Genomic DNA, 27,003 nt, shown 5'->3' on the forward strand with positions numbered 1-27,003 from the left:
AGAGCAACCAAAAAAATACATCATGAAAAAATTACTTATCCTAGTGATACAAGAAGCAAAACAAAAATGCGCCTTCAAAAAATAATTCTAACAATTCTCTCTGCTTTCCGTACGATTCTTTTTTTTATTCCCCATCTTGGTCTTTCAGAGGAGCTGAATTAACTTGGCAAGGTCGACCAACAGATGCCTCCACTTCAGCATTAAAAGAGATTGCAGTGAACAGCGTCAAATGCTCTGGGAAAGAAGCCTCTGTTTTGGACTGCAAAATTAGAAAAGGTTGGTCCTTTTATTTCTGATCTTCGTTCAAAAATGCAGTTTTAGACAAATTGTAAGTAAAAGAAATGTCTATTTCGTAATGTTAAAGTTTCAAAAGGTACTTTAAGGTCACTAGGTAGGGTGAAAGTTAGAACACTGCAAGACCCTTTGAAGGAAACTCTGATTCAATATCAATCATTATACATTGAAATCATACAATGAAAATGTCCAGAATTGAGAAATATTTAGAAGTGAGAAATTGATATTGATAGTTTCTACATGAGAGTATCCAGCAACTTTAATGATCTGCTCACTAAAGAAGTCAAAATCGCAGTCATCGGAAACAGTTAACAAATCTACTTACTAGAGAATTAAACAGAGCTTAATTTTGCAAAATATTCCTTTCTCACGTAGGCACATGCTTGCAAACTTTTTGCAAAAAATTCAGCACACTTCCTTAGTAGCAATTTTCGTAAAATAACTTCGGAAAAAAATTATAAAACTGGTATTTTTTACGAATTTGAAAGGTGCAAGTAAAACTGCTGGTAAAGAAGTTGTAAATATTCAGATTTCAAGAATCACACGCAAAAAAATTGTGATCAGAAAGGTAAAGAGAAGTAATTCGTAACTTAAATGTATTTTTTATGTAAGAAATTACTATATACGTACGTATTTTTGCCCATCTATTTTACCACTTTTTTTCATGGGTTTCTCAAATCTTTTGTTTCGTGAATTTTACATTATGTGCTACTTGAGTCAGTAAACGATTTCATGGAAAAAGCTCTCAGTAATTACTTCAGCATTCAGTTTTCCAAGCGCGTTGGCGCTTGTGAGTTTCAAATACTGTTTCCAAGCAAAAATTTTAGATAGTTTTACATTTTCAAATTTCTTGAGCATTCTCTTTGATTAACAGAGAAGAGCTGTGATCCTGAGCGGGATGGTGTTTGGATCAGATGCCAGAACAACTACGCTTCCCTTTGTCGACCAGGTGAAATCACTTACAACAATCGATGCTATAAACTAGTTGTTCCGCAAGAAAACAGCACTGATGCCTCTAATGAAGGATTCAGCCAAGGCGAGGCATTAGCTCATTGCTCATCTATTGGAGGAAAACTTCTCAACATCCTGTCCCAGGTACGATCGGTGAAAATTTTTATCAAAGAATCATTAAGAATGATGTGATGCAGTTTTCGAAATTCACCTTTGAGTTTTATGAGCCATGTGGCGCATTAAGCCCGATTTTTAGGCGCCATTGAAGATTTTTTAGGGGCCAAATTGACTTTTTGCCTATATATTATGGCGCATTTAGTGGAAAGTTAGATGTAGGATGTTTTCGGAACAGAATCAGTAAGTAGCTGTAACTTGAGGAAGACAAAAGCACTAAGAATGACATCGTGAAGAATAGAAAAAGCTTTCACTTGTAGTGCTGAAAATTCTGAGTTTTGTTTAATTCAAACGGATTTGTTTTTCTTTCCAAATGTGACTTCCTATGAAAATGCAGATTTTTAGGGGGCAATTTTTAGGGACCACGTTGGCGCAGAGCCTTCATTTTTTGGGCGCATTTGGCGCGTTGGCGCCTGTAAGTTTTGAAAACTGATGTGATGACCAAATAAACAAAAATTTTATCTCATATCTCTAAATAAGCGATTAATATTGCTTTGTTGGAAGAATCTAAGAATATGACTGTCAAAAGTAAAAATAAGTACTCTGTGTTTTGTTTCCATGGAAAATATTAAAGTAATGAGGAGTTGTAATTGTTTTCTTTAACATTTGCAGAATGAAAACGATTTCTTATCAGAATGGTTGGTAGGTCAGAACAAAGCTGATAATATAATGACATCTGGTGTCGGAGTATCAATAATGGGACGATCCTTGTGGATTTGGGAAGGCTCAGAGGACTCTTTCGTATATCATAATTGGTGGCCAGGTAAGAAACTATCTCTGTTTATTTGTTTGTTTGTTTTTCCCCCCTAACTTCAAGAATCTCGGAATCCTCCCATTGAATTTTATCAGATGGATATGTTTTAAAAATTTAATGTTTTAAGATTTTAATACATTTTCGTACATGTTGTTTTTAGCCATCACAGGCAATTGTTTGGAATATCCGAAGTAATTTTCAAAGAGGACGTTCAATTGCAGCCTTCTCTGTAAGAAATTGATTTGGTTACTATTAGTGGATAGGCCTGGAGTAAAGTCAGTCATAAACAACAACCATTTTTGTTTCCGTAGGTTGGGAGGGCGGTCGGTCAGTTGCTCCAAAAACCCAAGCTGGACGAGGTCAATGTGTCATCGCTCAAAGGCACTTCCCATGCCCATCCTCTTCATCTGCGCCTGATCAGAAAAAACCCAATACCCCGCCAAGACTTTGTGATGCTGAATACTACTTCTGGTCGACTGCTGACTGTGGCGAAATGAGCACCAAACACCCGTACGTTTGCAAACGTCCAGTGGATGACATTGGTTAGTTGATGTCTTTATAATTGTTTGAAAAAGGGTTCAAAAAGAAGTATAAATTAAGTACTTAAACTATATTTTACTTTTTTATCTGGTTTTAGCGTTCAGAGTGTTGTGTAGAATGCGAATTCTTCGTTAGAGATTTTAATGAAATAGAATATTTTGCCAGCAAAAACTGTTTAATTCTGAAATGCAGCTCTGAAACATTATTACTCAAAAAGACTGAAGATAGTATTCTTTGGATTGTTCAGGAAAAAAGACAATTTTGTCTGGTCATTGCAAAATTTCCTCCCTGTCTTTTCAGTTCTTGTTTTTTGTCTGTTTCTTATCTCTGTAAAATTCTGATCTTAATGATTTTCTTAAATTTTCACAGGCTGTGTCAAGGATACAGGTAGAGATTACGCAGGTAATGCAAATGTCACCACAAACGGAGAGGCATGCTTATCATGGAACACACCCTCCGTGTTCTCAGCCTTGAAGTACCGGATCTCTGAAAAGACACACCAGACCCTCTTGCGTGACCATAACTTCTGCCGAAATCCAGACGGTCTTGATTCTTCTCCGTGGTGCTTTGTCAAGGCACCTACCGGTGTAAGGAAAGAATTTTGTGATATACCCAAATGTGAAGATAGCAAAACAGTCGGTAAGTCGACATCATCATCCATTTCATCTCACTCAATATTTCTTTTTAACATTTTAATTTTTTTCTCCTTTCTCCAATTGAGTGGGATTCATACTTTTACAACAACTATTCATCATGAATTCAAAGAAAAGCTGATTTAAATTAAAATAGCAATGCATCAGTTAATGATGATTAGACTGAATGAATGTTTTCACAAAAATGCAGTCAAGTATGGGCGTCACCAAGCAAGCAGAACCTACCTGTATTACTTCTGTGGAAACAGTGTGCAACAGTGTGCAAGCTTTTTTGGAAAAAATGAGATTTTTACGCAAGTTTATTCCAAAACTGGTGAGAATTGGAGAAATGGGGTCTTGTCTCACATCAAGAATTATAAGGAGGGGCCCTAGTTCGTTTCATGGGTATTTTCCATAAAGAAGGGGTGAACACCAAACAGGTGTTATTTGCTCTCCAAAAAGTAACTCTGAGATGAGTAACTAACATACACTGAACACATCAATGACAGAGGCACAGTTCAGTAAAAATAACTAAGAGATAGACTTACTATCATTTGCAACCAACATCATTCACATTCCAAAATTAATGGCGCTATTAGTTGCGGGTAACTGAACCATCACCAACCTCATAACGCTTCATAATCAAATAAAACGAAGTCACCATTTTGGGGAAAGGATAACTGATTCTACTTAAGTGTTTGGTCTCTCTTTAACGTTGATAAAGCATTGTGTAACGTAAACGTTTAATTTTTTTGTTTCTCTTATCCCCAGGTAAAGATTCAATTCAGGATTTCACGCCAACATCCTCTGAACAGTGCAGTCCTGATGGCTATGAATGTCGCCCTGGTGACTGTATTCCCTTGACATGGATTTGCGATGGTCAGCCGGTAAGGACCCTAGAATGTGCTCTTTTTATTGACATTAATATTAATTCGGCGGTCTGTTAAAATCCAAGTGCCAGCAAACTTAAAATTGAGCTAGGAATACCATTGCTGATTATACCATATTACACTAATTCTCTAATGTTGTTTGCTAACATTAATGCTGAGATTAACGTTCAAATTTCTAAATTTTCCGGCCGAAGGTAATTTTTTTGCTAATTGATACATCATTGAATTCTTACAATAAAGTTCAAGAACTCTTTTACTGAGTTGAATCTCATTCATTCAACTTTTCTCATATCCATGCTTACTTTTATCAATTGCAGGACTGCAGAATTACGGAGAATGAGGGTAATTGCTCAACAGTGTTAGAGAAATTCACTTACTATCCTTCAGCCCGACTATATGGTTACGATGTTGAAGCCTGGGATGACGTTAGTCCAGAGGCATGTGCCTTCCGCTGCCTAAAAACGACCTCTTTCGAATGCAGATCATTCTCATACTCGTGAGTAAAATACTGCCATTCTTCAAAATGAATGTAAAATAATAATGTGAGTTGTCAAATTACTCACAAACTCATGACTTCCTTTTTTATTCATGCTCTACAGTGAGTAAAACTGTGCTCAAATAGAATATCAAAACGTATTCAGGCTGATTTGTAATTGTCTTTGAGAAAATTAATTAAAATCAAATAAAAAGAAATTGAAAAAATTGAAAGTTAAAAAATATCTGATTTTCTTGTGAAATTGATTAAATAAACCAAAGCATTCAAAGCGTTTTTTCTCATAAAACAATCCATGTCTGTTGCCTTAGTCGAAATTTACGCTCCACCATAAAAGATGGAAGCCAGTTTGAAATATACTCACATGTAATTCTCAAGAAACCGCTTGAGCTGAGCATTAATCAATGGAACTTTGATACCTTTTGTAAATCTATTGCTAGATTTTTTATTTCTCTAGTGAGCTCATAGTTCACAAGACAAAAGAGAAAACTGAATTGGGCAACAATTTGGCGACAAAATTATTCAATTTTCAATTGATTCCATGCTTATAATGAAATACTTTAATTGTAGGTCAAAAGACAGGAGCTGTTATCTAAGTGATAACAATGTAGGTATCTCAGGAGCACTCCAGGTCAACAGTAGAGAACAAGAATGGGATTACTACGAGATGAATGCCCGATCTTTGAACTGCGAATCTCTGTTTATTTGTAACAATGGGAAGTGCATCGGGAAAGATGATGTAAGTGCTAGTACATTCTAGATTTTGTATCGCTCTATAAATGCAAAATTGATTAAACATCAGAACACTGAGTTTTGTTCCATTGTCTAAGGTATTTTTTCATCAAAAGCGCTTTCCTGTAAATTGTAGAAATATCTCCCAGCACTCAACTCTTTTTTATAATGATGGAAGATGCCCCCAAAAATGTTGGTACAGCACTGTCATGTGAAATGTTTTTTTCTGTGTTCCATATGCTAATGTTGAAGTGCTTTCATACTGTATGTGGCGCAATCAGCAAAAAATCCAAGCTTAGTCCTGATCTCTAATGCGAGTTTCAGGAGTAAGTAATGGTCTATTTTCAAGTATCCTTTTTTTCAAAAGTCCATGGCTTTTTACTTTTAAAAACCCAAGTACCAAAATCAAGCGCTCAGTCTTTTGAGCCCAAAAATTATTTTCAAAATGCATGTCATATCTCTTTAAAAACAGTTATCAAGCCTGTCGCTCCAGCATATGATGCGTCCACGTCTAAGCTACCTTAATCCGCAAAAAAATGAATTAAAATCCGGAATTGGGCACCCAGACCCTATAGAAAAAACCGTGTCAATTGCATCATTCTACACATCAATTTTCTCCGAAAGCATGCATCGTCTGATCTCATTTCTGTTTAAGGCCAAATGCACAAAACATTTGTTTAATGTTTTACAAAGTCTCCTCACAGAAGTCTGCTCTTGTGAGTTTATTATTTGTTGCTTTGATTTGTGATTTGTAAAAATTTGAAGCTTAGAAGAACCTCGTAAAAGGATTCTCAAAATCTGGGGTAAACCACAGTAGAAAAAATAATTTAATCTCTTTGAATTTTCATCTCCTCATGTACAACTATTAACTGAAAGTAATCATTTGTCAGGATGAAAATGCATCAATATGTTTACCATGTTGTAGGTTTGCGATGGCCATGCTGACTGCAGTGATTTCAGTGATGAAAATCAATGCCCAAATAGAGATGTTGGATTTGAGATTCGTCTAGCAGGTGGAAAGTCTCGGAACGAGGGAAGAATTGAAGTTAAAGGTTTGTCAGTTCTAATGCCTACTAAGTTGAAATAACAGACACAAAAAAGATGTCAAGGAGTCTCTAGTTTTTCTTTGGAAAGAACTTTGCATAAGCAACCTACCTGCCACGTTGATGCTATTTTGCCACTTGCCAGGCATCTTAAAATTGTTTGCTTTAAAATTTGCTCGCCTGCTCTCATGAAAATTTTAGTGATCAATCGAAATGAAGTAAAAAATGCTATTCAAAATTCCCAAGTGAATCTGCTCTGTAGTTTTTTTCATAGAAAATTAGACAAGTTTGAGACTTCTGGAAACCAAGTGCTGAGGATAAAATGAACGGAGTTAAACAGAAAGGAACCAAGCCATATCGGGATCGAACTGAGAAAAAGAGGTTTAAAGTTTGGCTCCTGCATAAGACTCAATGTAAAAGATAAGCTTTAAGTTCAATTTCTGCAAAATTTGCTCCAACAAAAACTTTGAATTTTCGGCGATAGATAGTAGAGCAGTGGTTGAGTTCAAAACCACTCATAACTCAATTTTTTCCAAAATGTGGGTTGGTTCCTTTCTGTTTAACTTAGTCCAAATGGTGCTTGTGATTTCTACTTTTAAGAGGACAAAAAAAATTTGGTCAGAAATTAATCAACTGATCTGGAAACCCTGTTTGCGTAGTATCTCATCCTTTTCCAAAAAATGAACCCAATCAGTGTCTAAGGTATATGTTAATAATACAATGTAGCTAAAAATGAAAGTCATTTCTTGTCCTCCTTTCAATCTGAGAGCAGAAGAACCTAAACTTCTCGTTTTCTGAGCCTTTTATTGTGTTTCCATCAGCTCTTGGTGAATGGGGTGTCGTTTGCGACGATTCGTTCAACTTGATGGCAGCTACAGTTGCCTGCAAGGAGCTTGGATTTCCCCTGGGAGCCGCTGAAGTCAAAACAAACTCCTTCTTCCAGCCTGCCAACGTCACATCACAAAAGCCTCCACTTTATCTGATGGATGACGTAAGGTGTGCCGGAAACGAAAGTTCCATCAGCAAATGTTCTTTCAATGGTTGGGGAACTCATGATTGCGGACCAGAAGAGGTGAGTTATTTAACTGATCAAATACCCCTGGCAGTACCCAGATTACGTCGAAGGACTTGGCCCAGCTGTTCTGAATAATATCATGATGACGTTTTTCCCTTTTGTAATGAGTATTATTATTTTTACAGAAAAAATAGAAAAGCAAAGAAACATGACTTTGATGTTTTATGATCATCTTCGAACAACGTTGTGTTAGAAGTAATTCTGATCAAGTGAAATTCTTAGCAAACACGAGAATGTAACAGATGGTTAAAAACAAAGAACTTGAGAATCTTCAATGAAATAAAGCTTTGTAAAATGTAACTTTGATATTGATTGATGCGTAATTTCTTTTTTAATTCTGGTTTTTATTAAAATATTCTTTAATTTCTTACAGCCTTGATGTTGGTTTGATTTAATGAATTTATAAGAGTTTTCTGTTGACTTATCCGAAGCAGTTCAATCATTTTAGCCAACCAATTGGTTTTAAAGTTACCTTGTACCTTCATTTTTCCCTCTGCCTTTTTCTTTGATGTGTTGATTCTAGGAATGGATTTTTGCTGCCAAGCAATATTCAGGCTGAAATTCGTTTTAATCTTCATTGCATTTTCAATGTTCAGTAGCTGCGATACAGATGAGACAGCAAAAAATCTTACAATTAGCCTCAAGATAGCTTAACAGCCGAAATACATTGTACGGATCAACACATTAAAGAAAACAGCTGAGGAAAATATGAAGTTACAAGGCAACTTTAATGGACTCATTATCTGTCAATGAAAGAGTAAAGTCTTAGAATAGAACCCTATGTCCAGCATTACTAGCTCTCGAAGCTGACAGACTCATTTCTTTCAACTACATTCTTATTTCTTTTTTCATTTTTAGGTTGCTGGTGTTGTTTGCAAGACAGCTAGTACATCTTGCCCGAGCGATCAGTGGCAGTGTGAAAAAACAAAAGAATGTATACCCATCAAGTTTCTCTGCGACGGAGAAGTCGATTGTGATGATAAGTCAGACGAAAGTCCACTGAAATGCAAAGTAAGTTCACGATCTGCCCCCCTTAAAGCTAAAAGAAAAGTAACTATGATCAAGAGCTAAAAATAACCTCTATAGATCTTAATCATCACAGCAAGGAATTTTCTGAGTTTTCCAGAAATCACTCCTAGATTTCTCTTTGCCCCTTTCCGTAACATTGTTTCTATTGAACGAAAAGGATGTAATATTATAAAAGAATAAAAAAATAATCAATCTTTTCTAATCAGAAAAATTGATACTGCACACTTTCTAAGCGTTTCAAAATTCTACCATCAGGTCCATTCTAATTTACGTACATTTTCTTCCTCCTCTCATGTAAGATATCTTTGATTTTGTCAAAAAAATGTTAGTGCTGAGGAAAATTCTTCCATTCTAATGAAATACACTGAAGTAATTTCAGCACTCAATTTTAGGTGCTACGGGTTTTCTGTGAGCAGGAAGTGTGAATTAAAGTAAACAAAAACTGTTATTTCTCACTCATGGTTAGAATTTGGAAAGTTTGAATGCTTTCATCATATTCTACATAGAATTTCGTTAAAGAAACATATACTGAGGCTCCTAATTTAGCACCGTCAAGTAGTCCATCGTAAATTAGCAAAAAATAGTCATGGTTTCAACGTCCAATATTGATAGAGATTTTACCTCTTGAAAAACATAGTATAACACTATTTGCCCTTGTGCATTTTATATTTCCTCTACTTTCGTTGAAATGGGTTTAGAAACTTGATTTTTAGACAAATCGTATTATTTGTCCAAATCCTCATGATTCCATCATCAAAACTCTGTCAAAGCTCTGTCTCTAGTCTTCTACTTTTTCATCCACCTTTATTTCTTGTTTTTGAATTTTTAGTGTTATCCACAACTCTTATTTATTGTAGTTAGTTTTTGCTCTCAGGCGATATTGTAAGTAAGTATTGTCAGGATAGATTGTGTCTCAGGTTCATGTGCTGATAGTCCTTAAGTCGATAATGTGTACCTGTTTTGAAATATTAAGAATAAAGTCTCCTTTGGAAAAAAAATCACTCTGTTCTCATTACATTTCCTACAACCAGCTTTTTTGCGATGTTTGCACTTTTTATCCTGGCAATTATTTACGCCACCAATTTTCGGGCATCTGTTTCTCGTGTTTGCAGAAAAACCATATTCATCTCAAGTTTAATAGATTTTACTTTCAGTCAAGTGCACGGATATTCCTAGAGTAAGATTTTTGCTTCAGTTAAAAATAGTTCTGTTAAAAGCGACCACATGAAGAAAATTAAGTATAACAGTTTAAAATAAAGGAGGGAACTATCTTTATTAATCATTAAAGATACGTTTTGGGCTCCTGAGTTGCTTTAAGGATGGGCGGGGGCCCTAGGTAGTTATACTAGAATGAGGTGATTTGGATCAAAACTTGCAATCTTCATTATGCTGTCTATAAATGTGACAATAATTTCAATTCATCACAAAGAGAGCGAGTGAGTCTCTGTTTGCATAATTTCTTAAGAATTTCCTACATACTAGCGAGAAAATTACAACAGTATTTTACATAAGGAGTTGTACTGGTTAAGTGGTCACTTATTTTAATGAATGAAAACATCTGCCAAATTCTCAACAGTGGAATGAAGGTTGCAGCTTTGATTCTTGGCGCTTCACAATGATAAATCGATCAAGTCAAGAAGAAAAGATCTGACTTAAATTGAATTCAATTTAAAAATAGTGATTCAAAGTTTTAATCCTCCTCAAAACTCAATGCCAAATCATTTTAACTCAATGATTGGAGGTAAATCATGAGTTTTTATTAATTATCTTTTCATGCAAGAAATTTTATTTGAAACAACTATGAACTCACTTCCATGATGAGTTTCGAATGGAATGAAACTCAAATCTCTGAGGTTCTCAAGTATATACTCACAATAAATCGTAGCAGTATTGTAAAATTTTTGATCATTGACTTCCGTTCAAATCTGACTTGGTAAACTGAGCATTTCAATTTATTAAACCAGAGAATTAGACAAAAGTTTCGTCAGGATGAGATTAAGCCAGGATGTATCCTCAAATTTAAAATCTAACTAAAGACTGAAAGAGTTTATAACCGACACAAATTTTTACCATTCTGATGCTTTAAAGAATTTCCAAACTGTCACCCCTTTGTGATAATGATTCTATTTGTTTTGCCATTTGGTACATACATTCAGTCTGTATTGACAAATTAAAACTCTGAAATATAGAATTTTAGAACCAATGAAAAGTGTGAACATCAAAAGTAGAGGCTCAATTTCGACATCCAGCAACAAAGTGCCCTATTTTTGTGTTATTTTCGGTTCAGTAAGATTTTGCTCGTTGAAGTAATTGAAGTCTTTGGTAATTCACGTGTTAAGTGAAAAAATAAGAGCCCTGGTGGCGATGTAAAGATCTTTCTTCAAGAAGAACATTGCCAAAATGGAGCCAATTTTCAGCATCATAATAGTAATTTTAAATTTTTTATGAACCATAAAAAAATTAATTTTTAAAATTTGAACTCACTTTTCTCAAAACAAAATAGATACACAATTTTCACTAACTCCTTCATTTACTGGAGACTTCCATTTATGAATCAGTTTCATTTGAAAACATTAAGTTGTGGGTACAATTGTAACAACATTTTGTATAATTGACAGGTATGTGGTTCTTATAGAAGTACAAAATCACATTAGATTGGTAGGTATGCAATCTTACATATTTTGGCAAAAATAAGGGGAGATTTCTCCACAAGCCATTATTCCATGCAATGACTTTTACAACCCAGGTAACCCTGTTTATCATTGAATCCAACCCTTCAAATTCTATCGAGCATGTTCAAGGTACTTAGTTGTTGAATCAAAACCGATTTTAACGCCCTCATTTTGCACACAATTTCATTCTTAAGTTATTGATCTTACTTTTATTAGAGTTTGCCATTCAAAACTCAAAGTTTGATGTTTTAACCCTCAGTGATAGAAGCTGCTGGCCTCAAAATTTCGCTTTAGGGAATTGAAGCCTCTATTTCTGTTTTCGTGTGAACAGACACAGTTCGGTAGATTTGCGAAAGCTCGCTGGCAATTAGCTCTGTTTTTAAAGAAAGAATTCAGTTTACTTGACAAGAGAATTCTCAAATCTTATTGAATACATAGGTTCGTAGATATTTCCATCCATCAGATTTTTTTTTTTTTTTTTAAATAATTAAAGGTCTTTTAAAATTTAATAGGCTCCAGTTTCTCTGAGGGTTGTTGGACCGGCCACTGGCAAAAGCGGAGTTACAGAGGGACGACTAGAAATCAAACGATTTGGAGTGTGGGGAACAATCTGCGACGATGACTTTTCGGAAACTGAAGCGCTTGTTGCATGCAGGACTTTAGGATTTTATGGACCAGCAAAGGTACGTCCTGACCATATTTAAATTACTAAATTGGAATTTTTGCCTTATGAAAAGTCAGGTTGAACAACAAACTGAGGGGATGATTTTCAAGAATATCAATTGTGCCTCATTGCACCAGAATTTGATTGTTGTATAGATGTATTATAAAAAAGTTGTATTTGCAAAAAAGATAAAGGCATGATATTCTTTTGTCGGTTTAGTCAGAGCAGAGAAAGTTATTTCTGAAAATAGAACGTCCTGCAATTTTTTGAGGGATGGGTAATGGGATAGGGTGAATATAAATGGTTCAAAGAGAAGAAACAGTATGGCAAAATTATAAAAATTAATCATAAAAATCATTTTAGATATTTAGATATTGACATATTCCCAAAATCAGCCAAAATGAAGCATTTTAAATAATTTAACAAAATTTTGAAGAAAATTACCAACGAAAAATTGCCTAATGAAAGTTTTCAAAAAACGTATTGGAGATCTTGATGGAGAATGGAACAAGGTGGGACAACTATTTTTTCTTAATTGATCTAAGGTGATATTTAGCCAAGTTTTTAGGTCTGACTAGCTGAATCGGTTCCGTATTGACTTTCTATTATCAAAGTTACCGACAGTTTTCTTCATAGATTACTCCCAACATTCAGTGATACTGTATCGGGATATTTTTCAGTATTTTAATGTCAGCTGTTGTTTGATTTAGTTCCGCAAGGAGGCTGCATTTGGTGCTGGCACTGGACCAATCTGGCTGGATGAAGTACATTGTGGTGGCAATGAGACTAGCATCGAAAAGTGCGTGCATGGAATCTGGGGTCAGAGTAACTGTCAACATGATGAAGACGTCTCAATCGTATGCACTCCAGGAGTCCCTCCGGTTAGTCATCTACTCTTCAACAAATTTTAATCACTGAAAGAAATTTTGAGATGAAATCTTTCTCAGGTTACCTATGTAATCAATCTCATTAAGTAATCAAGCAGAACTCTAATAATCAATCTTGATGTCGTGGTATTCTATTTTTGTATTTCTAGTTGCTTATCGGTGTTTATTTCATTTCAGAGACAGATGGAAGGTCAGAGTGAAAAAAAATGTATGTTATTGTGGTGTTGCAAACTATCAGTTCCAATTTCATTCTTTCAAAGGAAAATAAGCTAACTTTAAAGGTCGAAATTCTTATATAATATTCTGCCAACAGGGAAGAAAAGTCAAGAAAGTTTTCAAGAAATTATGCTGACTAATTTTCCAAAGAAAATATGAAGTATGACAGGAGGTCTGTAACGTTACAAACGGAGGTACATTGTTTCGCCCTCTGGTTATCGCAATGGTTGTTTTGTCTGGTGAAATTGAAAATTAGAATTCTAGTTTTTATTTTTAAGGAAAACTCTCTCAAGTTTTGCAAAGAACAAGTTGTAAGCACTCTCGTTCATCCTATTCTTTTTTCAGACATCAGCTCCGGAGTCGAGACTTCATAATAGGATCCTTTTTCCAGATGACTCGGCAAATCTAGTAGATTCAGCATCTAACACCTTGCAGCTGTTTCCGAAAGAATGTGCTGTAGCAGACAAGAATTCAAACGGCTCAGATGCCCAGAAGTACGCCAAAATTGCGGTGAACAATGACGTTATCAGAGGGACTTATCCGTGGCAGGTAAAATCACAGATATCTCAATCAGAGGCTTCATTTGTGTATCAACTTGACATCGAATATTACGCAATATATTCAGCAATCGTAGGCAGATTCTTTTAATTTTCTGCCTGTAAATTTTAAGTTTTATCGGAAACTAGAAAGTTCAGTACGTAATTTCAAGAACCATCCTGTGTGAAGGGAATCTGAGTATCTGGAGAATGGCGAGAGAAAACGGTCCCAAGGTTTATCCTCTTGCAAGAAGCTTGTATCAAGTCAGTGGGGGAAGCTAATCCGTACCAGATTTTTGAGCTCACTAATTAAGGGAACTTCAATTTTCAATCTCAAATTTAACTTTCAAGACCTTAAATTGTTTTTGCACATCCTTGAAAGTCTTCAACAATTTTATCAGCAGTCCTCGATCAAAGACCTTTGAAATTGGTTTTGAAAAGCTACCATGAATCTAAGTAACAATTAAGTAAATAAGTTTGTCATTTCTTGCTAACAGTTAATTTCTATTTTTCAGGCAAGCTTGAGAGTTCGAGCAGGCACTCAAACGATTCACTGGTGTGGGGCAATTGTAATATCATCGCTGCACATACTCACTGCAGGTCATTGTTTGGAGGATTATAGCAAGGGTGCATATTACGTCAGGGTTGGAGACCATGATACTGAGGTAAGAGACTCACCCTAGAGAAAAGCTTTATTCTCAAAAGGAACTCATATTGATGGTCAAAGTAAATTTGTGCATCTCCATTGCAACGTTGAACATTCTTGATGATGATTTATTATTATCTTTAAAGATAACATGTTCACTGCCATACTGGTTCGCAGGGACAGGCACTTAAGGAGGTCATTCTTTAATCATTTTTGCTGAGTGGATAGAACATTCTATCATTGCATATGTGAACCTCTAGTTACACCTGCATCTGGGGGATGACCACTGTCACCTTAGAGCAAAAATAGTCAGCAGGGGCTGATGGTCCCAGAGGGCGAAGGGGAACATCCCTTAAACTTGACTGGCAGGGCCTCCGGTTCTTTTAGCAGATTTATGGGACTCCATTCTGCAAGTTTTAAGCAAAGCCTCTCAGAGCCTCTTTTCAACCCTCACTCCCTAATTCCCCCTTTTTACTGGGAATCAGGAGGGGCCCTCTAATTCTTTTTAGCCAGGGCCTACCCCCTGGAAAATTTGGAGCCACTTCGTTCCTGATTGTTAGATGGTTTTTTTACTAAAAAAATAAATCTGCATTTGATTATAGCTAAAGGTACAAAAAGAAAGGACAATTGAGACATGACGGAAACAATGATATCTTCAAAGATAAACTTCTTCGTAAGTCAAATATTTTTTTCCTGCTGTATCAATAGGCCTTGAGTAGTAATGTAACTGATTGGTGATTTTTGTTGTTGTTTTGTTTAGATTAAAGAAGATGGAGAACAAGACTTGGAAGTGGACGAGATCTATCTCCACGAAAATTTCAACGCTGGGAAAAAATTAAACAATGACATTGCTCTAGTAAAAGTGAAAAATCCGCTGAAGTTCAACAAATATGTACAACCCATCTGCCTGCCTAACTCGTCGTTGAAGTACAATCCTGGTCTCAACTGCACGATATCTGGATGGGGCTCTGTTGGAAACCCTGGATCAGGTAAATTATTAGTTTTTTTCCTGATTACGAAAATTCTATGTCTCTTAAACTGTAAGTAGCAGGACTCTCATACTATTGAAGCTTTAATGGTTCTCTTCCCATACTGGGGAGAGATAAACAGAACACTGTTTAATAGATTTGGCATTATTTAATTGTTAAAATGCATAGGCTGATTGTAAGTACATCTAACAGGGAACTCAAATGTGCAAGCAAAATTTCATAAAACAATTTTTAGAAACATTACCGTCCATGAGGGAGAGGACATTAGCATTGGTGGCTAGATGTGTATCTTAATCGCGACATTTAAAAAGTATCGGTATTGTTTTATTTCCCTCAAAGAAAACTAAACCAATTCAATAATTTTTCGCTATTTAGTGTAAATTACGTAAGATAAGTGAAGAAAATACACAAAAAATTTCAGTTAGAACTGTTGGTTTAAAAAAAAAAAAAATCATAAGCAGAGACTTACGACATCACAGTTTTTCTTTTTTTAACTTCAGGATTTATTGATCCTCTTTGCTTACATAGAAATTACAATAGTCACTATTTAAGGTAAGCATTTTTTGGCTTTAGGATTGATGCGGAGGAAAATTTATTCAGAAAAGCTGTTCCATCCAGTTGGTTAAACAAATTGTTTGAGTCTCTTTAAAAACTACTTTCATAGTATTCCAAACCACAAGTTACAAGGGGCCTAACTAATTTTTGTACTTATTCATAGCTTGAAGTTGCATTTTAATCTCATGAATTTGAGTCCGGAACATGGCAGATTAAAACTGAAAAATCCGGTCCCTCTTAAGTAAGTTTTCCGAACTTAAACTTTGGAATCTCATTCATCTTTTCGTTTGGCTTGATACTTTAGTTCTGTTATTGTGCCAAAATATTCTCTAAGTACTCGCAAAGTAGAAGCAATAGTACTGATACTTTAATTTTCAGTTTCCAAGGAGTTGTGCATAACAAATATTCAACACAAATTCTCTTTTCAGGCTACGTTCGAAAGTTAAAAGCTACGTGGGTGCCAATTCTGAGTAATTCTCAGTGTTCATCTGATGCTGTGTACGGAAAAGCTGCTCTCAGTGAGGGAATGTTCTGTGCAGGATACCTAGAAGGAGGTCCAGATTCTTGCAAAGGAGACTCGGGAGGACCTATGGCTTGCTTTGTAAATGGTGAGTATCCCACTAGAATTGATTAGTTTAAAATTTTAATGAAAAAAGTGCCTGATAAAAGGATTAAATTTTTAATTTAAGTATAACAAGGTGTTTACTGTACGGAAAAAGTACGGATACGCTGGAAAAGCACAGATTTTGGAAGGTCGGTACGGAAGTATGGAAAAGGTACGAATTTCCCATGGTAAGGTATGGAAATTTAAGATTTTTGTGATAAAATCTTAAAAGTAGCCTTTGGGGTAGACAATTTCCTAACATAATCCATTTACCAAGTTCCCAGTTCAATTCCTCATGTTTTTTGGTTCATTCCTTTAGAGTTCCATCATTCCTTTTTTCCAATCTGAATACCGTAAAAAATGTGTGGAAGGCAAGGAAAAAGTAAGGAAAAGGTGAGAAAAATGCAAGGAATTTTAAGAATTGCTAAAAAAGGAATTTTTGGGAAAGTAAGGGAAAAGCAAGGAATTTAAATGATGGGGCACCAGTAGACATTCTGTGTAAGTTTAAAAAACTTCTTAAAATTTAAATTGATAAATTTGATTATAATTTTGAAAATTATTAGTTATGCTTATCTTAAGAGTGTACATCTAAGTTGTATCGGCAATCAACACAAATCTACACAGAGTGCTGTGGTCATTTGTGGGTTGAATGGCTAATCAGAATCCATGGCCGAAGCTCGCTTCACAATGAAAACCTACGAAATTCTGAAATGATGCACCAAAAACATGGATCCGTCGCACCGCTGCTCACTGTGATACTTGTTTGGTGGTTTTTTCCCGAAAGTTGGGTCTAGTTAAAAAATTTTGAAGAATAATAAGGTCAAATTTCCTGCTCAGTGGCTTACCACAAGTATATTTACGATTTAAATTTCGGGCTTTTCCCCCGAAAACTTTCAATCAAGGTTTTTGCCCAATTTTTTTTTTTTTTTTTTTTTTTTTTTTAAATGAGGAGTGCCAACGCCCTGATGGGGTGTGAGAGGATTGAGTTTTGTGGCGGTTAGGCGTCGCAGAGCGCCAGAGAGCGTTGTGAAAGCGGCTTTTAAGTATGTATTTTGCCCAACCCAGTCGGGAAAAGTTAAGGAATTTGGCTGCCAACATTTTCTCCTGTCAAAACGTTGCAGTTTTTTAACTTGCATGTTACTTTGTGCTCAGAGTTATCTTTGATCATTATTTTTATCAGAAACCGTGCTAAAAAATCATAGAAAAGCCAGGGGAGAATTCGGGGATTTTGAAATGTCAGAGTTGTTCTCAATATCTAAAAAGCTAGGGAATGTTTGAATTAATGAGCATTTGTCACTTTACAAACAGCGATAGTCACAACACGTCGTATTCCGCTCATTTTTCCCAAGACGGTCCTGGAAATTGCACTGTTTGACAATGCTGCCACCTACGAGAAATAGTAAATAATTTTAATAGAATTCGATTTTTACTTATTTTCAATTGAATTGAATGAAAAGATTCAGCAGAAGGTGAAGTGTGTAATTGCTGATAGTCTCAGACGAGTGATTGCTTCATGAATACTGTATAGTCTCTTTTTTATTTATATATTTATCGTTGATTTATTTTTTTCTTTTTTTTTCAATTTTATCAGATACTCAAAGCGACTTAACTTCGTGCAACGACGACATATGAGTGCAATGTGTAACACATTTTATCATCACACGCGGAGATAATTGAAGGCGCCCCGCCTTTTTCAATGGCTAGGTCTGGATGCAACTATTCGTGTTCTTAGGTTGACCGTGTTGCATACGCAAAAAATTGCAGGCGCTCTGGTTTTCTTAAGCACGCCGTTCGGCAGCGGTTGTTATATCTCTAGGTTTTTCTACGTTGCGTTACAGTCGTGTTCGCCATAAAATCCTCGCAATTCAGATGAGTCGTGTTACTGAGGAAGAACGTCGTATGATCCGTCCGACGTTGCCATATTTTCTTCAACAAAAACTAATTTACCGGGAAAATTTTAATAAATCTTCTTCAAAATTTTCAGACAATTTTGTTCGGAATTCAACAGGAATTTTTGTAATTATGAACGTGAAAATATGCGTGACTTTACTCAAAAATACATGTTTTATTGGCAACTCTCGAATGTTCATACGGCCTTTTTCCTTAGCACGACTGTTAAGCACTATGACAGTGCCGTCGCAGAATGGTGCACATTGCGGAGGTGTTTTCGAAAGTAATTTGCGATATTGACGTCCGTGATGCCATCGGTCGTATTACTGCCATGCTGAGGAAAAACGTCGCATGAACCTACAGACGTTCCCTAATTTTCTACAAAAAAACTATTTAACCGGGAAAATTATGCTAATTTTTCTTCAATTTTTTCAGACAACTTTGTTTGAAATTCAACCTGGAATATTTTTATTTTTGAACGTAAGAATATGTATAACAACTTTACTAAAAAATACATGTTCTATCCTGGGAAATTTGGCAACTCTCGAATGTTCATACGGCCTCTTTCCTTAGCCCGACTATCTAGCAGCGTGACAGTGCCGTTGCAGAATGGCGCTTATTGCGGAGATGTTTTCGGAAGTAATTTACGAGATGGCGTCCGTGATGGCACCGAGGAAATGTTTTCGTGGAAAATTTGCAATATTTGGCAACGCTGCCGCTATGCAACACGACTCATTCAAACTCCGAAGATTTCGTGGTAAACACAATTGTAACCTACAAACGCTTGGAGAACTAACAACCGCGGTCATGCGATGCGTTGCGATTAAGAATGCCAGAGCGCCTGTAATTTTGTGTGTATGCAACACGGACATCCCTAGAACACGAATAGTTGCATCCAGACTCTCCCATTGCAAAAGCCGCTGCGCCTTCAATTTTTCCGCTTGTGGTAACAAAATGTGGGACTCATTCCATTCATACATTGTCGTAGCACGAAGGTACGGTGGTTTCAGTGTTTGATCAAATTGGAAAAAAGGAATAAGTAAATATTAATGAATTTATAAATAAAATGGAACCTTTTCTTGTGGCAGTTACTCGCCTGACTTTATCGACACTTACATATTATTAACCTAATTCTGAATCTTTTCACTTTATTTACATGGAAGTTTGTAAAAATCGTATCTCGTCAACTAGAAACTGGTTCCAGAATGGAATGCGATCTACCTCTCACACTAAACGTACTCTCACGTCACAAATTAGCCGTCAACAACAGCCGACCTCATACGTAGGTAGGCGTCTACCGGGTTGTACGGGTGAAATGAAACATATGAATTATTGAAAATTTCCTTGAAATATTTCCTGAAATTTCACAAAGTTGTGGAAAAAATGAAACATATTTTCAGGGGCTGGGTATGCAACACGCATTAGGAATACCAAATATAAAAAAACCAGTTGCCTTTCATTCAATTTTGCATTTAATTTCGAAGAATATGTTTCAATATTTGTCCTACTTTTCTGTTTAATGAAATATTTCTCATGAAATTTCAAGTTTTTATTTTTCATGGAAAATGGCAACCCTGGATCCAGGCATTTCGAACGGGAGGGGCGAGGGGAGTGTTCAGGGGGCTTCCCCCGGAAAATTTTCAACATTTCAAAGAATAAGATGTGCAGTTTGAGTCAATTTTGTCCAAAATAATCACCAAATATAAGCGTCCGTCCTTTTTCTTCCTTCCGTTTTTTCCATCTCTCTTGCTTCCCCTTTCTTCCTCCTTTTTGTCGGACAGGGGGGGGGGGGGGAGGCGCACGCCTCTTATGCTCCCCCCATCTTGAAAGCGCCTATGCCGAACCCACGGCCGTGAAAATTTCAGTATGCCTCAAAACGTGAAATTGCACCGCACTGAAAAAAAATTCTCGGCGTTTTTACCAAGGTCCGTCGGTACCTTTACCATCTCACTTTTTTTACCAATTATTGGTAATTTTACCAAGACAGACTGGTAAGCTTACCTAAAAACCGGTATTTTTACTGTTTTTTCAGGTAAGAATACCACTTTTATTGGTAATCAATTCTCGGTAACTTTGCCATTTTATTTCGGTAATTCTACCACAGTCGATAAAAAATATTTACCGAGGTTCAGTAAAATTACCGAGAAAGTCAATAATTTTACTGAGATTTCTCGGTAAAATTACCAATTCCATAAATGGTAATTTTCCCAAGACAAAACTGGGATCAAATAGAACCCTGAATTCTTGGTAATTTTACCCTTTTCTCAGTAAATACACCGAGATTTTTTTTTCAGTGCGAACACATTTTCCCGCCAAAAATGATACAGCTGGAAATAGATTTCCTCGATATCGATAAGTCAGAAACTAGGGGAGGGTAAGCAGAGACAGAGAAGGCTGAAGAAGTATCCGAAACTCTTCCGCTCTTACCGGAGATGAGAAATATTTTCTCGCCGCCAAATGTTTTTTAATTTTGCACGATTAACTTCGTTTGCATCGTTTTTTATCCTCGTTACTCCCGCGTTCTGTTACGGGAAATCAGTCGCGAGATCGCGCGACACGTTCAGTCGCTCTATCGTATCGAATAACATTCATCAATTCTGCCGCGCTAAGGAAAAACGCCGTATGAACATTCGAGAGTTGCCAAATCTCCTGCACTAAAATGTTTATTTTCGGGTAAATTTATGAATATGTTTTCCTGAGATTTTCAGAGACTATGGTTGAAATCGAGAGCGAAATTATCCGAAAAATTGGAGTGAAAATATCCATACTTTTACCGGGAAAGTCGTGTTTTATCTAAAGAAATTTGGCAACGCCTGAAGGTTCATACGGCGTTCTTCCTTAGTACGGCAGGATGCGTAATCGGATCCAATGACTCGTGGGAAACTTGGAAATTGAAGCGCTTTTCTTGGTGGCGGCGTGTCAGAATTTCCGCTGACATTTCATGCATTATGATTAAAGCAAATGTTTGTAATGTGTTGAATTTTTTAATGAGTATATTTTTTATCAGGGTGTCTAGCATTAGGATTTTCCCGATTTTCCCGATTCTATCAGGATTTGAGGTCAATCAGGATTTAATTCCGATTTCATCAGGATCTGAGGAAAAATCGGTCGTAAGATCAAAATTTGAGGAAAGTCGGCCGTTCGATCGGATTTTTTAATCGAGCCATTTTTGTGAAGTTAAATTCGCCTCGCGTGAAGTCGGGATTCGGATACATTGTGAAATCAGGATTTGGCAGTCAAAAATCAGAAAAAATCGGGATTTCATCAAGATTTCCCAAAATGAAGAAAAAACTAAACACCCTGATTATGTTTTCATAATGCTGATAACGAAGAATTCAAGGAAATTCACCGAATAGTTTCCTCTACCGCGTTTACCAGAAAGGAATCAAGACCTTCTCAGCTGTTGCCAAATTTTATCGGGAAGTTTAATTTATTACAAGAGAATATTTGTGCGGATTCCTTTAAAAATTTTAAGGAATTTGCTTCGTACTTACTATGCAGAAAATTCACTGAAATGTTTGCACAAATATCCGCACAACCGATTTCATGAAAAAATTGAATTGCCAATTAAATTGGGCAATGGATGATGTGGCTTCTTCCTTTCTGCTAAACGCGGTCCGAATGGACCGCATTTTGCAATTAGGAACTATAAATTCTAGCCCAGTTTGAAACAACGTATGTGCCATTAGTTTCCCTATGCACATAAGCGTTTTTTCCAGAAGAGCCAGAATTTATAGTTCCCAATTGCAAAATGCAGTCCAATGAAATAACTGTGAAGTTTCTGAAACACCGCAATCGAGAAATGCCCTTTCTGCATCCAACGCCACAATTCTCATCGATCACACTATTAAATTGCAGTGGCGTGAACAATCGATTATCGATATTTCCCCATTTGAAGCTATAGTAAAGAATCTATTATTAAGGTGTTCGTTGCGAACACCCTGTTTATCGATCCTTTTCCATGGGTTTAAATGACAGATCAATCGATATGTCGCAAAGCATACCATGCCACTGTTAAATTGGAATCAGTGGCCCCAATATTTCAATTCAGCAATATGCACGGTGCCATTTCGTCCATCCCAACTAGTATTTATCAACGGAAAAATCGAGATATTTTGAAATCAAGTTGCAATTACTTAACGTTTTTTTTTTGCTTTTTCTTTTTTTTTCTTTTTTTTTGGTGAAAAAATCGCTAGGATCATCAACATCTGAGCGATTATCCCTAATCGATTTCCTCCATCCCAAGTAGCATTTTCCTACGGAAAAATCGAGATACTTTCAAAATCAAGTTGAGATTTCTTTACGATTTGATTTGCGAAAAAATCGCTCGGATCATCATCATATCATCTAAGCGATTATCCTCAATTTCGTCGCAATCTTATCTCTGTAAAATCGTGTTCGATAAACTCGAAATTTTATCTCAATTTATCACGATTTTTTTGTTCGATAATATGTCAATAAATCTTGATATGATACAGGGTTATTCAAAAGTCACGCACCACTGGCCATGAGGGGGGTGGCCATTTGAAATTTTTGAGTTGCCTTCCCCCCCTCTCCCCCCGAGAGGATCAAAAACTGCAAAGCACCTAAAAAAGTTTCCCCTTCGATATGAGGAAAACCGTCTTAAACCGCAAATCGATATCATAATTAGAACTAAAGTTATAACCAGTGGCGCGTGACTTTTGAATAACCCTGTATAATCACGATTTTATCGCAAAATGCGATTGATTCTCAATTTATCGCAATTTTCATCCGATAATATTGCAATAAACCGACGTCGATAAAATTGCAATACATTCCCCGATCAAATCGCAACTCATCGCGATCACTGCTACTTGAGATTGCGCGTACGACAGGGCTTTTTCTGGGGAAAAACAATTGGATGAGTCATCATTTTATATGACATGTGCCATGCGACGCACAGTGGGTCGAGTCAATAGGTGAGGTCGGACAAAATTTGGAAACTTTTAAAGCTTAATACAACTCCGTTTACAAAAAATTTTGACGTTCTAATAGTGGTTTAATTGGTTTCCCTCTATATGCACCCCTTAAAATTTAAAATGTGACGAAATATACGTTAAAATTTGCAGTTCCAGTCAAAACTTTCATGTCCGACCTTTCTAATTGACGTGATCCACTGTGCGACACTCCACGAGAAAAGAGACCCTAATCATAATTTGACAATTGAGGACACCGCACCAAGAATAGCCTACAGGCGTATAGGTCGTTATTACGCCCATCTGCTTTTCAGATTCTACGTACCCTGGACTATGCTGTGGTAGCGATAGAATATAGATAGGTAACGGCTCGAGGTCGAAAAACCTTTTTTTTTCCGAGTTAAGTCAGGCCACTGGATCGATGGGTGCAAGAACGACCTATAAGCGGACCTATAAGGTGCTAGTTACCCCTTTCATTACTCACTATCGATATTCTTTCATTTTGCGTTTATCATGCGTGATTAAAATGATTTATACTTCATATTGCCACCAAAATGACCGTTGGATGTAATAATGGCCTAAAAACCGTTTTTTCAAATTAAATATTTTAGAGTGTAAACCCAAAATATATCGCAAAATCTACCCGGCATCCTTCAATAGAAGGGTTAGGTCACCCAAAAACACCAAAACAGGGTACCTGCATAGAAAAGTCTGCGCAGTACATCAAAAACAAAATTTTAAATGCGTTTTTCTCAAAACGCGGTTTCAAGTTATAGGTATGTTAGTTAGAGTTATATGTTAGTCAAGAGTTGTTAGTCAAGTTATAGTTATAGGCGGCAAAGTTTGCAATTTTTTTAAATGTGGGTATCAAAAAATTCGGATTCAAAAACAAAAAATTATCAATCTCTCTTTCCTAAGAGTAAAGTAATTTCTAATTTTGTCGTTTTTCGGTGATACAAGAGCCAGCATCTTTAATTAGTCGAGTTAAGAGAGAAACTAAACACGCAATTTGGCTTGGATCTCAGCGCAGAGAGGAATGATGACGAGGACTTGAGATGAAAAGGAAAAGCCCACGGCGCGGCGGTCGGCATGTAACACATATATTAGCGTCTACAAGACTGCATGAATACTTCACCCATCGCGCCGAACATGGACCAATAGAATAAATAAGGACTCCCAACTCCCTATGCTACCCTGTGTTAAAAACCGTTAACGCGCGCTCGCAGCGAACCTGGCAGAGGGTGCGGTGAACTAACGCCGCAGCGGTCCACGATCGTACCTCTATAGTATGTTATTCCATGCAATGTTCTTTGTTTATCTATGATTTATTTATTTGTGTAGATACTTTAATACATTTTACTTTCGCAAACTAATGAAATTGTATAGATACATACCTTCGGCAGAGGTCAATGCGAAAGACTTTGATTTGAAGTATCTTATCAAAACACGAGCAAAGATGATTCAGTCAACTTCTGACGCAGAATCAAAGAGACTTGCTAATAATCAAATTAAAGGTAATGCTTGAAGTCAAGTATCTTTGATTTTGTGACACTCAGTTGATTTTTATCAGTACAACACTATTTCTCACTAAAAAGATTTCACTTAACAGAGCGGCGCCTTCGGCTAAAAGTACAATCCTGATTCCTGCTGCACACTACATACACACTTCCTTTGGCTTTCTCAACAGCAGTTGCTGCTGAGTAAAACGGTTAGAAATAACACTTCACATTAATACCAGTTTATGTACACGAAGACTGACGAAGATTGAAATGAAAATGGGAAACTTTTCACACTAAACTCTTCAAAACTGCAGGGCGACCACGAGGATACGAGGATCTAGAAACTTCTATGAGCACTACTGAGTGATAAGCCTAAATAGGTGGTGCATGGAAATATAAACAGGAAGACCCAATCATCGGTTTAGTTCACTACACCCTCTGCCAGGGAGCGCTGATGTCAGCGCTAACCGGAGTTGGGGGTCCTTATTTATTCTCTTGGTCCATGGCCGAACACAGTGCGGTCAGGAGCGGTTGGCGTGAAACGCACAGCGCCTACAAGCCTGCAAGAATACCTCACGCATTGCGCCAAACACAGTGCGATCAGCGCGGCGCAGCGGTGAAAGTTAAAATTATTAAACCACATTTATGTTCTTTTATAATTTTTTGGTTCATTTCTTAAAAATGGAGGACCTTGTCCACACAGAGGTAGGTTTACGGAACTTAACTTTCGCGCAAAGTTCCGTGAAATTATGCTGGTAGTGTTGACATGGCAAAAAATGTATCCAACACGAGTAGGAAAAAGCGTCTTATACAGTATACACCCCTTTTCCTCCGGCACGTTCACTTGATGGTTTTTATCGATGTTTCAAAACGAATGAGAAGGGGGCGGCAAAATACAGACGACCCATGGGCGGCAAGTAGGTAAATCCGGTCCTGCGTCCCCTATTAAAATATTTCTTTATTTTTACTGGAAAAAAGCACTAGGCTTTAACCTTCCTTGGTATTTTCTTGTTTACCACTGCTAACTCCACTTCACTTGTTTATGCACGTGGCACAAGAACTCATTAGTTTGCACTGAGATACAAGTATCTCGACCCACTTTCAAACGCTAGCTCGAGTATAAAAAATATAAATATAAAAAAATATAAGTCGACACTAAATAAATCAGCACCATGTTTTTGTGGAACATACAGAGAAGAATTCAACACTTGTACACTTACACAATTCACAAGATCCAAAACCTACATTTTTCCTCTCACATGTGGTTTTTGTTCCCATCTTGCAATTTCATTTCATCTTTTTGTGATCAACCAAACGCTGCTTTTTTCGAACAGGAGAAATCGAAATTTTTTAAATACCCTGTCAGGAAAATTGAATCTATCTACAACATGAGTAACCAATTTCAACGGATTGTCCTCTCCAGATTCCTCTTTGTCGTGATAATTACAAACATTCCGACCTTTCGGACGTGCATCGCGAACGAAAAAGACCACGGACCTTTAGTTTCCCTTGCGCTCGGAGTTTGTCACAAAACAATCCAACTATCTGAGCAGGCATCATTCTTTATCGCCGATTTCAACTCTGACCCTTCGATCCCTGTTTTGATTAAATCCCTACACGATTCATCGATCCCAACAGTTTCGACAACTCACTACTGCAACTTACCGACGCTCATCGGAAAAACTCAGGTGAGGAATATCTTATTTTCCCTCGATGACCTCGAGAAAATCACAAGTCTGATCTTAAGTTCGGCCTCGAGGGAAATGAGGTGTAGGGAGGATCGTGGTTACATTGAAATGAAACGTGTAAACTCAAGCTCTGCCGTTGCAAATTCTGAGCCTCACACACAGTCAAAACTGCCACGCTACTGCGTTACAGTCGACGATTATTCCCAACCAATGGCGGATAAGATCTGTGACGAACAATTGTTCATCTCCTCGGGGGAGCTAAACGGATCTTCAGTTTTATCCGATCGCAATTTTAACATGACGCGCGGTTTGTACTCCAACCCAATTTGGAACGCCAACAATTATCTAATTTTCATGCTCTCGAAATTCGGCCAGGACGGTGCACAGACTCGGCACAATGCTGCAATTTCGCCGGACGAAACCTTGACGACCGATTTCGATGAACTGATTCTTTGCTTTAAATTTATTTGGCGGTTCTTTCGCGGACTGAGAACGGTAATTTGCTACGAGAAAGGCTGCAGTCGATACGACCATTTCGCCGAGAGTATCACGTGGTACGGCGGCGAAGAACACGAGGCTTATTTCGATTTCTCCGTGACCAACATGAACGGGA

General features: G+C 36.9%; 1 protein-coding gene across 1 annotated transcript in view; it reads left to right on the plus strand.

Annotated features, from left to right (window-relative positions):
• Positions 1–27,003, plus strand: part of teq (Tequila) — a 40,567-nt gene that overhangs the window by 6,773 nt on the left and 6,791 nt on the right. Inside the window, exons 5-21 of the mRNA XM_019048157.2 lie at positions 149–276; positions 1,169–1,389; positions 2,032–2,182; positions 2,485–2,715; positions 3,083–3,352; positions 4,117–4,232; positions 4,553–4,731; positions 5,299–5,467; positions 6,386–6,512; positions 7,325–7,575; positions 8,437–8,589; positions 11,792–11,962; positions 12,654–12,824; positions 13,392–13,595; positions 14,098–14,247; positions 14,989–15,217; positions 16,201–16,380. Of these exons, the coding sequence (XP_018903702.2) occupies positions 149–276; positions 1,169–1,389; positions 2,032–2,182; positions 2,485–2,715; positions 3,083–3,352; positions 4,117–4,232; positions 4,553–4,731; positions 5,299–5,467; positions 6,386–6,512; positions 7,325–7,575; positions 8,437–8,589; positions 11,792–11,962; positions 12,654–12,824; positions 13,392–13,595; positions 14,098–14,247; positions 14,989–15,217; positions 16,201–16,380 (3,101 nt within the window). The remainder of the gene's footprint in view (positions 1–148; positions 277–1,168; positions 1,390–2,031; positions 2,183–2,484; positions 2,716–3,082; positions 3,353–4,116; positions 4,233–4,552; positions 4,732–5,298; positions 5,468–6,385; positions 6,513–7,324; positions 7,576–8,436; positions 8,590–11,791; positions 11,963–12,653; positions 12,825–13,391; positions 13,596–14,097; positions 14,248–14,988; positions 15,218–16,200; positions 16,381–27,003) is intronic.

The sequence above is a fragment of the Bemisia tabaci genome, chromosome 9, assembly GCF_918797505.1.
Source record: "Bemisia tabaci chromosome 9, PGI_BMITA_v3".
Classification (NCBI taxonomy): domain Eukaryota; kingdom Metazoa; phylum Arthropoda; class Insecta; order Hemiptera; family Aleyrodidae; genus Bemisia; species Bemisia tabaci.